The sequence below is a fragment of the Dendrobates tinctorius genome, unplaced genomic scaffold, assembly GCF_039654945.1.
Source record: "Dendrobates tinctorius isolate UK_male_01 unplaced genomic scaffold, ASM3965494v1 ptg000006l, whole genome shotgun sequence".
Taxonomy (NCBI): Eukaryota; Metazoa; Chordata; class Amphibia; order Anura; family Dendrobatidae; genus Dendrobates; species Dendrobates tinctorius.
Genome location: NW_027361674.1, coordinates 2,257,981 through 2,274,684, shown reverse-complemented (window position 1 = coordinate 2,274,684; position 16,704 = coordinate 2,257,981). Strand labels below are relative to the sequence as shown.

Genomic DNA, 16,704 nt, shown 5'->3' with positions numbered 1-16,704 from the left:
TACAGCCCAGCATGGTATATAGCCCCTCCCCAGAATGGTATAATACAGCACAGCACGGTGTAATACAGCCCAGCATGGTATATAGCCCCCCCAGAATGGTATAATACAGCCCAGCAAGGTATAATACAGCCCAGCATGGTATGTAGCCCCCCCAGAATGGTATAATACAGCCCGGCATGGTATATAGCCCCCCAGAATGGTATAATATAGCCCGGCATGGTATAATACAGCCCAGCATGGTACAATACAGCCCAGCATGGTATATCGCCCCCCCAGAATTGTATAATACAGCACAGCACGGTATAATACAGCCCAGCATGGTATAACACAGCCTAGCATGGTATATATCCCCCCCAGAATGGTATAATACAGCCCAGCAAGGTATAATACAGCCCAGCATGGCATATAGCCCCCCCAGAATGGTATAATACAGCCCGGCATGGTATAATACAGCCCAGCATGGTACAATACAGCCCAGCATGGTATATCGCCCCCCCTCAGAATGGTATAATACAGCCCAGCATGGTATAACACAGCCCAGCATGGTATAACACAGCCCAGCATGGTATATAGCCCCCCAGAATGGTATAAAACAGCCCAATAAGGTATAATACAGCCCAGCATGGTATATACAGTATGTCATAAAATGGTCAATAATATTACATTTTCATGTTGTATTTCATTAGGGGAAGAACTGAAACCAAGGTGGGAAGTTCATCTTTATTTAGCCTTTTAGTTTTCTGCCTTGTGGTCAAAACCGTTGTCACAGACTATAAATTTCCTAGGCGTGGTTAATTCATTTCGGGATTACCTAGTATGTTGGAGAAGTAAATAGAGGAGGAGCAGACCCTGCGGGCGAGCAGACTGGCAACTGGCAGGCACAAGGACACAGCTTCAGTCTGCACAGGAAATCAAAAATGCCTCATCCAAATATGCAGATGGGCAAGAAGAAAAACCCAATCAAGAGAGTACTGAGTAAGCTCAAGAAGATTCACGCATCTCACCCTGAAAATGGCCCCCTACTGCCTCAAAAAGGCCAGCACAAGGAAAATCCTTGCCTGAAGAAATTTAAAGAAAGTTTCAGATTTGACGTCCCCGTCCCTAATTATGTCAAATTGAGAAACAAAGTGAATCTTGTTTCTGAACCTCCGGGAAATTGCAAATCAAAAGGTAAGTCTATTTTTTAATCATCTGTGTTAAACTTTGTAATCCAATAACCATTTTGAAAATCTCAGCTTGCTGTCAGTGAATGAGAAAACAGGCTGCAAACCCCTATAGATCTAGTTCTGATCACACATCTGAGGGATCCTTACAATTGTATCCAGCCTAGACAATGCTCTGTGAGCTAAACAGCCAGGACTGATACATTGTTGCTCACAGAGAAGTAGCCACTTCTCCACTCAGAGCCTTAGGCCGGGGTCACACTGGCGAGGAATACGGCCGAGTGAGAGGCGCTAAAAGCACGCATTAGACACGGACCAATGATTCTCTATGGGGTCCCTCGCACCAGCCGTATATTTCTCATCCGTATTCTACAGTCCGTGCCAATCGCAGCATGCTGCGAATGTCAGCGTACTACGCCCGTAATACGCCAATGCAAGTCTTTGGGTGCGCAAAAAATACGGATTACACACGGACCACACATGTGACCTGCGAGAAATACGCACCCGGTGTCTTTTAGCAAAGCCGGCAATTCAGTGCGCTATACAGTAAACTCACACTGACAGGTTTAATAAAGAAATGAAAGAATAGATATATATACACATAGAATACATACATATAAATATATATATATGCATTCTATGTGTCTATATCTATTCTTTGGTTTCTGTTAGAAACCCTGTCATAGGGCTCCATTATATGTCCATTTTGCAAGCCTGCGAGAAAATCTCGCCATACGGATGCCATACGGATTACATACGGATGCTGACATGCGCAAAATACGCGACCACACCTTGATTACGGATGACATACGGAGCAGTTTAGGGGCCATTCATCCGTATTACGCATGTAAACTACTGACCGTATTTTGCGTCGGTTAGTGTGACCCCGGCCTTAGTGTTTCATTCACTGACTGAAACAATGAAGAAAGTTGCAGAACTTTTTGTTTTTTAAAGTCAATTAAACATTTACAGAAAACTCTAAGGGTATGTGGACATGTTGCGGATTCATCTGCGGATTTTTCCATGCAGAATCTGCAGAATCCGCAGATCACAATGTCTGCGTTTTACCTGTGGATTTCCTGCGGATTTCCTGTGAATTTCGTGCGGATTTCGCCTGCGTTTTACCTGTGGATTTACTGAAAATGGTAATGAGTATGGTGCAGATTGTAGAGGTGATGAAAAGATGCAGCAGAGCCAGATTACTGATAACTGATTAGCAGAGCTGGAACGGTGATGGCAATATAGCAGAACAGGAACTGTGATGGCTGATGTAGCACAACTGGAACTGCGATGGCTGATGTAGCAGAGCTGGAACGGTGATGGTTGGTGTAGCAGAGCTGGAACTGCGATGGCTGATGTAGCAGAGCTGGAACTGCGATGGCTGATGTAGCAGAGCTGGAACTATGATGGTTGGTGTAGCAGAGCTGGAACTGCGATGGCTGATGTAGCACAGCTGGAACTGCGATGGCTGATGTAGCACAACTGGAACTGCGATGGCTGATGTAGCAGAGCTGGAACTGCGATGGTTGGTGTAGCAGAGCTGGAACTATGATGGTTGGTGTAGCAGAGCTGGAACTGCGATGGCTGATGTAGCACAACTGGAACTGCGATGGCTGATGTAGCAGAGCTGGAACTGCGATGGTTGGTGTAGCAGAGCTGGAACTGCGATGGCTGATGTAGCAGAGCTGGAACTGCGATGGCTGATGTAGCACATCTGGAACTGCAATGGCTGATGTAGCACAACTGGAACTGCGATGGCTGATGTAGCACAACTGGAACTGCGATGGCTGATGTAGCAGAGCTGGAACTGCGATGGTTGGTGCAGCAGAGCTGGAACTGCGATGGCTGATGTAGCAGAGCTGGAACTGCGATGGCTGATGTAGCAGAGCTGAAAATGCGATGGCTGATATAGCAGAGCTGGAACTGCGATGGCTGATGTAACAGAGCTGGAACTATGATGGTTGGTGTAGCAGAGCTGGAACTGCGATGGCTGATGTAGCACAGCTGGAACTGCGATGGCTGATGTAGCACAACTGGAACTGCGATGGCTGATGTAGCAGAGCTGGAACTGCGATGGTTGGTGCAGCAGAGCTGGAACTGCGATGGCTGATGTAGCAGAGCTGGAACGGCGATGGTTGGTGTAGCAGAGCTGGAACTGCGATGGCTGATGTAGCAGAGCTGGAACTGCGATGGCTGATGTAGCAGAGCTGGAACTATGATGGTTGGTGTAGCAGAGCTGGAACTGCGATGGCTGATGTAGCACAGCTGGAACTGCGATGGCTGATGTAGCACAACTGGAACTGCGATGGCTGATGTAGCAGAGCTGGAACTGCGATGGTTGGTGTAGCAGAGCTGGAACTATGATGGTTGGTGTAGCAGAGCTGGAACTGCGATGGCTGATGTAGCACAGCTGGAACTGCGATGGCTGATGTAGCACAACTGGAACTGCGATGGCTGATGTAGCAGAGCTGGAACTGCGATGGTTGGTGTAGCAGAGCTGGAACTGCGATGGCTGATGTAGCAGAGCTGGAACTGCGATGGCTGATGTAGCACATCTGGAACTGCAATGGCTGATGTAGCACAACTGGAACTGCGATGGCTGATGTAGCACAACTGGAACTGCGATGGCTGATGTAGCAGAGCTGGAACTGCGATGGTTGGTGCAGCAGAGCTGGAACTGCGATGGCTGATGAAGCAGAGCTGGAACTGCGATGGCTGATGTAGCAGAGCTGAAAATGCGATGGCTGATATAGCAGAGCTGGAACTGCGATGGCTGATGTAACAGATTGTAACTGAGATGGCTGATGTATCATAGCTGTAACTGCAATGGCTTATGTAGCAGAGCTGTAACTGTGTTGGCTGATGTAGCAGAGCCAGATTACTGATAATTGATTGCCAAAGCTGGAACTGTGACGGCTGATGTAGTAGGGGTGGAACTGCAATGGCTTATGTAACACAGCTGGAACTGCAATGGCTGATGCAGCAGAGCTTAGGACTTAGGATAACAGCCAAATCAGAATCTCAGTTTGCAGACACGGTGTTTCGAGCTATTGGCTCTCGTCAGTGCAAAGTATGAGAACTGATTTGACTAGGTGAGAGGCTCTGGCCTGAGGTCTAGGGGGTAAGGTTTCTCCTTGTGGAGAGTGATATACCAGCTCTGGCTTGTCAAGGTAAGGAGGCTTATTTGCCGTGCAATGCTCCTCTGGGAAAATAATATGCAAATTGCCTCTTCAGAGAAAAAGAGGACTTGAACTCTATAGCGCCACCTGTTGGTAGTAGCGATCCTACAAGTCACAGTCAACCCTTTAACGAGTCTTGTAATATGACTTAGGATAAATCTTTTCCTAAGCTTTTACCCTAAGTCATATTACAAGACTCGTTAAAGGGCTGATTGTGAGTTGTAGGATCGCTACTACCAACAGGTGGCGCTATAGAGTTCAAGTCCTCTTTTTCTCTGAAGAGGCAATTTGCATATTAGTCTGTGTACACACTCTATGTCTGCTCTTCATCAGATAATCTGCTTCCATTACCTGTTTACAGCGGAGGATGCCGCAAGTGATCCAATGCCCCTTGCCTTTGATCATTCTAACTAATAACTTATGACAGACAGGAAAAAGGATAATGATTAACAAGCCAGATCAAGTATCAAAGGTAACAGTCAGCAATATCAGTAGTAGTAACTATTATTGCAATAAAAATTATTTATCCCCAAGTTCAAATTCAATTTATTAGCATAATGTACAAACTTTCTGCTGTTTACAATAAACAAATCCATCTCAAGAACAATGTAAATAGCGCAACACAACTCATATAACAAGTGGCTTCTCCAAATTAATTACAAAAATGACACTTTTACTGACTACTACAGTCTCAGAATTATTCAACCACTTCATGTTAAGCGTCTTTACTACTTAGTACATCACTTTCTGGCTGTTATTATGACCTGCTACAAATGTCCCTCATAGCCAGAAACCTGTTTCCTCATCGGCAATGACCTCCAGGTTACTAAATATTCTAAGGTTTGCTGCTACAACCACCTTCTTCACATCCCACTAAAGATTTTCGATAAATTTCAAGTTTGGCAACTGTGATGGCCACTACAGAACCTTGTAGGACTTCTTTTGAAACCAAAAATTAGTGGACTTTAAGGTATACTTAAAATCATTGTCCAGAAGACATGACATTTTATTCTAGAATTTTCTGATACTTAATTGAATCCATCTTGACCACCAGAATGCTGCAGGTTTACAGTGCCAGAGAAAGCAAAGTAGCCGTAGAGCCATCACAATGCTTCACTGTAGGCATCACCGAGCCACTGCCATGCTACACTGCAGACGTCATTAAGACCCCAGCCTGATTCACTGTGAGTAGGCTGTTCTTTTCACCATAGGCCTGAAAAGTTCCAGTTTTGTTTCATTGCTCTAGGGCAAAGAATCCCCAAACCTCTGTGGGTTATTTATATGCCTTTGAAGCCAACTTTTCTTGTCCTTTTAGTTCAGTAGAACTGTATGTCTTGCAGTTTAGTCATGGAGATATTGAGAGTCTAATATTCTCCTTTATGGGCAAATGGAGACCTCAGTGCCTGCTACTACCAAATCTTGCTTCAGTTATTTTGCAGTCACTCAAGGGTTTTTGACCACCTGTCCACACAGTGATCCCGAGTATGAGGTTCTGGAACTTCGAGAACAGGACTCTGCAGCCCCATTGTGAATGGAGTGTAGATGCCAATCTATAGGTTCAGCTCCTGTCACTGTCTATGGGACTGCCTAGCACAACACTCGGGCTATTTCCATCAGTCCCATAGATGATGAGCGGAGTAGATCCCGCTACATGCAGGATGGGGCTGTAGTGCCCCATTCTTGGGTTCCCTGGGTGTCTGATGGCTAGGTCAGCAAGTTATCTCTTGTAAATTCTAAAGTGGCTCAGGATGGATGTGGGGAAGGTGAGTAAAGCGCTTTTAGTTTTTACATATCAAACTGTCTCAAGGGACTGGTATTTTCTGAAAGGTGACAACCCTTTTAAAGGGCTGAAGAAGACTTTGCTTTTTACACTCCAAGGGTTGGTCTTGCCCTCAAGTTGTGGCACAGTAATTGGCCTGATAGGTCCAGCAAAAGACAGAATTTTTGGATGCATTTCACTTGCAGCTAAGGATATTTCCTATAGAATGATTCCCCAAAATAATTTCCTCCTGGAGCATCCATCACAGAAGTGAAAACATTTTTTTTTAATATTTATCAATTATTAGGTGGCTAATCTCTTTGGCAAGTATTTTTCAATATCTCCACTGCATAGAAATACAGGGTGGGCCATTTATATGGATACACCTAAATAAAATGGGAATGGTTGGTGATATCAACTCCCTGTTTGTGGCACATTAGTATATGGAAGGGGAAAAACTTTTCAAGATGGGTGGTGACCATGGCGGACATTTTGAAGTCGGCCATTTTGGATCCAACTTTATTTTTTCCAATGGGAAGAGGGTCATGTGACACATCAAACTTATTGAGAATTTCACAAGAAAAACAATGGTGTGCTTGGTTTTAATGTAACTTTATTCTTTCATGAGTTATTTACAAGTTTATCTTTGTTTACAGCCATTGACATGTCGCAGAGGTTAAGACGTGAGGAATGGATAGAAATTGTGTTGATGTCTGGTGAATGCAGTACCCGGGTCATTGCAGCAGATTTCAATGCAAGACACCCTACACAAGAAAACTGTCACCATTCCTATTTTATTTAGGTGTATCCATATAAATGGCCCACCCAAAAAAGTTTGCCTCATCATTGAACATAATGTTCTGTGTAAACTGAGGGTCCTGTTCCAATTTTTGTTTTGCCCATTCTGCAAATTCAGTGCGCTGATCTGGCATCAGTCGAACATCCCTTCGGCGGATATTAGCTACTCTACTCACAAATGGCATCCTTACAAAATCCAGCTGCTTCAGCATCTCAACGAGGATGACCCAGAGCGGTGCGCTGAATTTGCAGAATGGGCAGGCGCAGTACGACGGTGTTCCGGTGGTGGTACCACGCAAGAGGCTGCGTGAGTGTGTGAGTATGTGTGTGTGAGTGTGACTGAGTGTGTGACTGAGTGTGTGAATGTGAATGTGTGTGAGTGTGTGTGGTGCGTACAGCATATAGAGTGTGTGTGTGTGTGGTGCGACGGTGTTCGCTGGTGGTACCGCGCAATAAGTTGGTACCAGCAGCAGTTTCCATATTGAGACACCATCACTTGGATGTCCCAATATGGCGGTCGGTGAACTTCCTCCACTTGGAATTCTGGGATACGGTGACATCTGGACAGAACTAGAAATGAAAACATTAGAAGACAATTATATAAATAGACTAGATGGAGGCCTGATGCTATCGCATTGGGAGGGCAGTAATGTCACGATGGGGGCAGGCTTTGCAGCATTGAGAATCTCTCCCCCCCATGTGCTCACCCACCTATCCACTCTCTCTTTCCCCATGTGCTGACTTCTCCCATCTGTGCTGTCTTCCTTGACCTGTCTCTACCACAGCTCCTAGGCAGGGGAGGAAGCAAAAGACAATACTGACAATACAGCAGGAGATCGCAGAGGATACATTTTGTGAGGTAAAATATTTTTTAAAAACAGTCAGTGAAATATTTTACCTCACAAAATGAATCCTCTGTGATCCCCTGCTGTAATGTCAGTATTGTCTTTTGCTTCCTCCCCTGCCCAGGAGATGTGGTATGCTCCGTACACGGTCAGACACAGACAATTTTTAAAATGAACTAGATGAAGAAGACTTTGCTTTTTGTTCAATGGAAAACCCCTTTAATGTGACCGGCTTCCTCTGCCTGTAGACACGTCGCGCATCTGCCGCCGGGATCAGCCGAATGATTCACTGCACTTGCGTGGAATTCGCGCAGGCACATTAAATCAGACAGACGCCATCTTTGTACAGACAGATAGCGGCAGTCACATTAAAACTCAGGTACAAAGATGGCGGTAGTCAGTGAATCATTCGGCTGATCCTGGTGGCAGCGTGTTCGCGACGGTGTTCCGCTGGTGGTACCGCGCAAGAGGCTGCGTGAGTGTGAGTATGTGAGTGTGTGTAAGTCTGAGTGAGTGTGAATGTAAGTGTGTGTGACTGTGAGAGTGTGAATGTGAGTGAATGTGTGTGTGGTGCATACAGCGTATAGAGTGTGTGTGTGTGGTGCGACGGTGTTCGCTAGTGGTACCGCGCAATAGGTTGGTACCAGCAGCAGTTTCCATATTGAGACACCCATCACTTGGGTGTCCAATATGGCGGTCGGTCAACTTCCTCTGCTTGGAATTCTGGGATGTGGTGACGTCTGGACAGAACAGGAAATGAAAACATTACAGGGCAATTGTATAAATAGATAGACCATTTTGCCCTGTCACATACTCCACTGCACTTTATATAATTAATTTCCTGGAAATAAGTTGCCAGTTAACTATATTTAAAAAAAACACAAATATACAAATTATATTCCCATGCACTTTCTACAGCTGATTTTCTACACATGAACACAGAAAAAACAAACGATCAAAAAAGTCCAGAAGACTGAGTTAATTCAAAAGATAAAAAATTCAATCTTTATTATAATATCACCAGGATATATGGAAAAGGGGATTAAGTCAAATATGACCATGGTAGCACGAGGGCAACCAAGTGGGGCATACACTGGGCAAATGGACAACAAAGGGAGGGCACAGGTGACTTAAACATGATTATGATGGTAACATTGAATATATGACACCTATCCCCAAACAATGCGTATTGCATATAAAAACCAAACAGGATACACTGATATAAAAGTTAGCACTGCAATACAGTAACTCTTACAGACATCTTTACCTGTTGGAATAGTATGTAGAGGTCCACCCGGGTATAACCCCCCCAACGCACGTTTCGTCAAATGGCCTTTCTCAAGGGGTGATGGGAAAGAGGAAATGAGGGGTATTTAAGATAGAGTCCACCAATGGAATTGTGAACCACACACATGTGACAAGTCAGGCCAATAATACATGCATCAAAGGTCATTCCCAAATATGGCGCTTGTAACCATGGTTACGACACACACACCAAGCAGCTCCACATATCACCATCTTACATATCAATATCCAGGATGGATGAAAGAGAAGGAAGACAGGTACCACGTCCGAATTTTATTATGATAAAAAGCGCCGTCGCTATATTATGAAAAAAATTCCGCAAAATTCTAGTTCTGGTGGTCATCACCATGTGTAGGTGGCAAGATATACATTGCGGGGGGTAAGTCGTCTCTCATTGATTGTATCTTACAGAACATTTGAAAAGTCTGATCGGCAAACAAGAATACTATGACGCCTGTTTATTCATCCATGATGTAGAACAAAATGGAAAATGTGATGGCAGTCAGCTGTATGAGGCCGTAGCCCAGGAGATGTGGAGATGCTTGACTCTGGCCCTCGATGGTGATTCCGATCAGACTGTGACTCTTCAGTCCATCTCTCAATGTATTCAATGGGCAAAGCAGCAACAATGCAACAAAGGTCCTGACTGGAGCCCACAAATGTGGGTCAATCACATAGAGAGTCTGTTTGAAAATTATGTTAAGAAACACAACGCAAAACTGGACCTCGAAAGTGGCCTGGGCCAATATCTGGAGGAACTTGAAAAGAATCTCTCAGAGGTTATATTGAGACTTGAACATTTTCCAGAGGTCCTGACCGCCTTGCACCTGAAGTGTCTACACATTGAGTTATTTAAACAACTCACATCTTTGGTCGATAAGAAACTAAAATATGAAGATCACGTGCTGCTGTTCAAATGGGCTCATAAGGAGCATAGAAGGTGCAGTATATATTGGTAATACAGATTTGATAAGTATTTTAATAAGCCATGTTGAAGGGTGAGTCTGGAATTCGAAAAACTTGCCTGCTTTCTTCCAAAAACAGTGCAAGAAATGCTATTTCCTACACACATTTATGTACACGTTACACATCACAAATACACACATTACTCCTATTTACATCTCCAAAAAAGCTGTCACGTTATAGCGGTGGAGAAAAGCTGTGGTGAGCAGAGCAGAGGCTGGAGATTTCTTACTTTTCCTCTTCTTTTAGTCCTGACAGAGCTGCTTCCCAGTCGGGTTCCAGCAGCTGGTAAGAAGCTATGGCTGTTGTAACTTAAAGTTGCATTCTCAAGTTCAAAAGTTATTCCCTATCAGCAGGAAAGAGGATAAATTTCCAATCGCTGGAGTTCCCAATGATCTCAAGTACTGGGATCCAGCTGAATGGAGAGGAGGTCAATCATGTTCACTGACACTCCGTTAATTCTACTGGGATTGTCGAAGACTAGCCAAGGTCAGTTTTCGTTAATCTTTCGCTCTGCCATTGTGAGTGAATAGAGCAGCAGTGTTTATGATTGACCACTGACCCATTCACACTGGGCACTTCAGAGTCCCAGTACTCTGTATTGTTGGGGGTCCAACGGTCAGTCCCCTACGTATAAAACACAAATTCTCGCTCATATGACAAAAACTGAGTTTACCCTTTATTAACGTCTTTATTCTCAAATTCTGAACTATGTTAACCACTGTAAAAATCAGTGACAAAGTAAGTTATAAGCCGTCACTAGATGCTCACCTTCACACTGATGGGAACGTCAATCACATCCTCAATCTTATGAGACCCCAGTAGTCTGGAATATTGTCATATGTCATTTTCCCTCATTTTCCCTGCATGGAAATCTTGGGACATTTTTTTCTTTTTATCTAAATGTTTGTAATTTTGGCTAAAAAGCAATTTTGCAATAGGGTTTTTTTTTATTTACTAATTTTTGAATATTTTTGGATTCTATAGTCTCTGTGTATCACTGGATATGTAGCAGATTACAGAGTGAGGCAACAGTGAATCTGTCAGTGAGCTCGTCTGACAGCTGGCTCTGTAAGCTTTATATTTCTTTTCCTGAACTGTGAAAGTTGAACTTTGAGTTGATCTCTAAAAATGTTTCAGCTTTCTGCTTCACTGCCATCAATTCTGCATAAATCAAGGGGAACTGTGCAAGGAATCCTCCAGACTGTTAACACTGAGCAATCAACGAAGTAATATAAAAAGGGAGGGGAGGAAAGGAGAAAACTTAAGGCACTGTAGAAAATGATAAAATAAAAATTGTGTTTATTTAGGAACTTACTCCATTAAAAAGTATGAGATTAATAAAATCATGGAAAAAGGGGGTAAAATGGGGGAAGTTAGAGAAGGGGTAGAAGTGCATATGGACCTCACCTTACGCGTTTCAGACTGACATGAGTCTTTATTCATAGGTCAAATAGGGACTAATGTCAGTCTGAAGCACGCATGGTTCATATGCGATTCTACTATCCTTCCTTAACACCTCCCTCATCTCCCAGTTTTCCACAATTTTATTGCTCTTAAACTTTTTAATTTTTTATTTTACCATTTTCTACAGTGCTGGAAGTTTTCCCCTTTCTTACCCTCCCTTTTTTTTTATTACTTCGTATCCTTAGGATAGGTTATTGATAGGTGGGAGTGGACACCCCCCGCCGATCAGGTGCTGGCCAGAACTGCTTAGTTGTGGAGTTGCACAGCACAGTTCCTTCATCTGCACATAGTGGCTGCAGTTGGGTACTGCACATCCACCTTCTGTTGATTCAATGCCAGCAGTGGGAACAGCTGATCATCAATGGTGCCAGGTGTCGCAACCCCACTGGTCAGACATTGATGATCTATCGTAAGGATAAGCGATCAGTGCTAAAGTCCCGGACAACCCCTTTACTTACCTTACAATGAGAAGAGTTAAAGGCCTTACCGCCGGACAAGCTCGCTGATGGATTCACTGGTAACTCAGTCTACAATCAGCTATGTACTGTGATGCATAGAGACTGTGGAAGACAATGGTCCAAAATTTGGAATATAACCCTGTTAACAATTTTTTTTTATTCTTTGCCAAAATTACTAGCCAGGAGTTATTCACAGATCAAGACTAGGATAACATGTATACTCATCCAGCACACATGTGATACCGTAATATCACAAAGGGAATGCCTGAGTATACGAGCATCTTCTCTGTACAAACAGAAAATGAAACTTTTTCATGCTTTGGAGTTTCCCAACGTCTCTGTAGAGTCGGGAATTTCCCCGTCTTATAAATTTACATTATTGCATGGAAACATTTAAAAAACATGGAATTCTTTCCAAGAGACGAATACCAAAGAACTGTGCCAGTAATACAGCATTCATGATGTGATACATTAGTCTTACTTTCTTGTTAATTTTTTGTACCTTGATCACAGCTGGAGCTCTATTTTTCTGATATAAATCTGCTTATGTCTCCCACAGACTCACACATTAATTACTTTTTTTACCCTACTGGCCACCTTTTATGGTGTGCCACACGCAGCACATGTATATCATAACCCCCTAGCAAATAGACCAGAAGGGACATTCCCACCATGTCCGACCTCCCTTTGGGAAACATGCTCCATACGTGCAGTGATCTCATCAGCTATATATATATATATATATATATATATATATAATGTATATATATATCAGTCGTTGCTAATGGAAATGTATGCCCGAGTTGGCCTCACAGGCTCAGTAGACCCAAGTACCTCCCTGGATTTGTTGAGTGCTAATGCCCTGAGCTCCCTCTATGCCTGCGAGTGACAATAGCCCCTTACTTTGTCTGTAGACTCTATCAGAAAAATTGAATACTTTGTATTGCTGTTTTATATATGATGTAATAATGCCTGCATCCACATACAGGCTGTGCAAATGCCGGGTTGGATCAGAAGATTTCGATCATATGCTGTTTGGAAACTGGTTCTACAAGAGTGGGGACAAGATAGCTGCTACTGGACGTGTAAGTTAATTTAGCATTACGTTCACAAACTTCAATGGGTGGGATATTTGCGGGACAGCCTTCACAATTGACTTTATGTTGCCTGCTACATTACACCCTTAAAGACTTTGCCATTGAAAAAAAACGATTTTTACATTTTTTAGTGGACACTTTTAATTAATACAATTGCATTAACTTTGAGGCTGCAAACTAATTTTTATCATTCATTTTCAAACCTCCCATTATGAAGTTTACAGCCTGATTCATGATTGAGATTGTTCTCTGGTAGAAGTGTCCCTCCCGGTAATATAGGCTGTATGTGAGGTTTATGTTTGCAGAGTGCTGCTGTTTTCACTTGCATCATGAATCAGTACCGCTTCTATCCTGCTCCTAGTTTCTCTTTATGTCCTTTCCTTGTTTGCAGCCTGAGTCTGTTTTCTCTGCACTCCATAAGACTTTAGATACTTTTTCCTCTGCCTATTGCAGATATTTTTACAACTCTCGCTCTTCTGCTGTTATACTTAACAGGGAGTGAAAGGAGAGCGAGAAAGAGAGAAAATGAGGAGTTGGATCTCTGATGGATTTGTAACAATTTTCCAAATCACTCAGCTAGATAAAGAACTGCCACAAGAATTTGTAAAGAAGACTATTTAGAAAGCTGCTTAACTTTGCATTTACAGTAGCAAGCAAATGAGCAATAAAAAGATTTTGCGCAAAGGTGTATACGCCCTCATACAAATTAGATTTAGGTCAACTGATCCCCAATATTGGACATGAGCAGTGAGCCATCTAAGGATAGATGGCTGATGTCAGGAGAGAGAAGAAGCAGACATGTTGGACTACAACTTTCCAGAAATGCTACTCCACTTTTGGTGAATGGTCTAGTCACACCTCCTCACCATCTTTGCCCATTTTGGCAGAGCCAATTCAAACTGGCGTGAAAACGGCAAAAGTTGCAAAATTTTTCTCAACTCTTCAATACATTTTATGCCAGTATTCTGGAGTAAAAACTTTAATGATCGCCCCCTATAATTTACTGACTACTATCATAATATGAGAACTGGAAACTAAGATGTGTATCTTCTCATACACCAAACTGGGCCGGGCTCTGATCTGGGCACTAATAAAATTGACACTTCAAAACTCTTACAAGAAGGAAGCATTGCAGACAAAGGGGCCTTCACCGTACTCTCTGATCACAGGTCACAGTCAGAAGCGTTGTATAGGAGTAGAAGAGAGACTCAAAAGCGCCGTCATCTCTCCTCTGACAGCGGTAGGCGACCGGGACTTGTTCTCAGAGTAAATGAGGCTGTAAGGGTATGTGCGCACGTTGCGGATTCGTGTGCGGATTTTTCCATGCAGAATCTGCAGAATTCGCAGATAAAATGACCTGCCTTTTACCTGCGGATTTATTGCACATTTCCTGTGGAATTTCTGCGGATTTAGGCTGAGTCAACACGCTGCGGATTCACCTGCTGATTTTTCCACGCGGATTACAGGTAAAACCGCAGGTAAAGTGCGGTTTTCCTGCGGATTTTCCAGCAATTTTCCCCTGCGGATTGACGCCTGGACAATGGAACAGGTGTCAATCCGCTGCGGAATCCGCAGAAAGAATTGACATGCTGCGGATTTGAAATGCCATTGACTAACATTGTACTGTACAATGTCTGCGGAACTGCTGCGGATCCGCAGGGCCAAATCCGCTGCGGATCCGCAGCAGAATCCGCAGCGTGTGCACACACCCTTAGTGCGGAATTCTCCTGCGTTTTTACACCTGCGGATTCCTATAATGGAATAGGTGTAAAAACGCTGCGGAATCCGCACAAAGAAGTGAGATGCTGCGGAAAATAAACCGCTGCGTTTCTGCGCTGAATTTTCCGCAGCATGTGCACAGCGGTTTTTGTTTTACATAGACTAACATGGTACTGTACGTCACATGGAAAACTGCTGCGGATCCGCACACAAATCCGCAGCATATGCACATACCCTAAGTGTTGGAAATTGTATTTATCCTACGTTTATGGCACAACATGCAGATTGGAATCGTCCTTAGAGGTTTCAACTCTCGTCCAGAGGTTGTCGCCTTTTTCTTTTCTTCATATGGGTGTTTGGCCAACAAGAATTCCTGAGCGCTGGGACTCTGCTCCTGAAATTTATCCAAGGGAGACTATGAATTTTCAAGTGTGCTGCAAGTCATATTAGTCTGTATTGGTATTGCAGCATTGACTTGAATGTGGCTCAACTGCAATTCCAAACGCAACCTATAGTCAAGAGTGGCACTGTGACTGAAAAAAAAAATTATTTTTTTCTGATAACATTCAATCCTTATTGTATGGATAGTACATAGAAATAATAAAGTAGTCCATTATTATTATTATTTACTTCAGTGAAATGATGAAACCTATAATCTCTCCATTACAGGAAGCAATGTACAGAACATTAGTTGAAATTCTTCAGAGTGAAATTGTGTGGAATTCATATCCAGGCCTAGAAGTTCAGTATTATTTCGCTGATGTCTTGCAGGTAACATTTGTGCTAGGTATTTTACTCCTTCTACATATTTGGCATTGCTTAAAACCAATTATTTTTGGGCCTGGCTGTATGTGTGGTTAGTGCCGCCCGAGAATGGAGATCTGCCATTTTTTTTACCGGAAATCTCAGAAATATTTCAGGAGAATTGTAAGTTATGGTATTAAAATGGGGAGTTGTCCCAGATTTAATTTTCGCTATTAAAGGAGGGAATGATACAAAATGCCTGTTAAATCTCCTGGTGTTACAGTGCATACACATTACATGAACGTTGGATGAACCTGACGATTTTGCCTTCTGACTAGTGTCTGATTTCCGACAGAACTGATATTGATGACCTGTCCTAAGGAAAGATCATAAACATTAGATGCTCAGATAACTTGTTTATTTTCTCTGTAAAATGCCACCATTCCCTTCCTGCCACCCTAGGCACTTGCTCTTTTCATCTCTGCAAATGGTCTCCTACTCATAAAAGGGATAGTCTAGATGATATCTGTGCACATATTATATAATGATGATCATTATGACATTTCCTAATTCATACATGCAGTATCTCCAAACCTCAACTTCGTCACAATAATGCTAGCTGAAAACATTTAAACTCTTTTTTTAGGGAAATTATCTGTTTTCGACGTAAACCAGGTAGTCAGAAACATGGTAGTCAGAAACAACAGGGGACGTTCCCATGTCCCGTACACACACGCAATGGATTTTTCACAACGGAATTGTAAAATAGGAAATGTGTAAAACTTAAGCCACACACTAACCTCAACCATGTCTTGTCTTCAAATGTAGGAATTAACCAGGATATCCAAGGCAGTCGAAGACCTTGGGGATACTTTGGTATCTAGGCTACAATCCTTAGTTTGGGAGGAGTTTTTGCATTTTGTGACCAGGTAATAATCTGTTTATAAGGCACATAGCCCCTATGTTATAATGTCTTTTACACCTCTTTAAGACATCCAACATTTTTCTTGTAAATCTTCACATGCCTCTGTATGAAGGAACATAGACACACTTTCTGTGGGAACCCGATTACTACGCCTTACACAACTGAATCATGCTATGGCTGCGATCGGGTTTTATCAAGTCTAATAAATGTGAATCTAATATATTCATCTGCCTGTGATACTCGTACAGTCTGCAGTTTTCATGTCTTGAAATCATGTGCGGT

General features: G+C 42.9%; 1 protein-coding gene across 1 annotated transcript in view; it reads left to right on the top strand.

The window, feature by feature from the left end:
• The first annotated feature begins 789 nt into the window (after positions 1-789).
• The window catches only part of LOC141084777 (uncharacterized), a 58,962-nt gene continuing 43,047 nt past the window's right edge, over positions 790-16,704 (top strand). Inside the window, exons 1-5 of the mRNA XM_073569697.1 lie at positions 790-1,170; positions 9,461-9,989; positions 12,926-13,022; positions 15,423-15,524; positions 16,326-16,426. Coding sequence (XP_073425798.1) covers positions 918-1,170; positions 9,461-9,989; positions 12,926-13,022; positions 15,423-15,524; positions 16,326-16,426 — 1,082 coding nt within the window. The 5' untranslated portion in view covers positions 790-917. The remainder of the gene's footprint in view (positions 1,171-9,460; positions 9,990-12,925; positions 13,023-15,422; positions 15,525-16,325; positions 16,427-16,704) is intronic.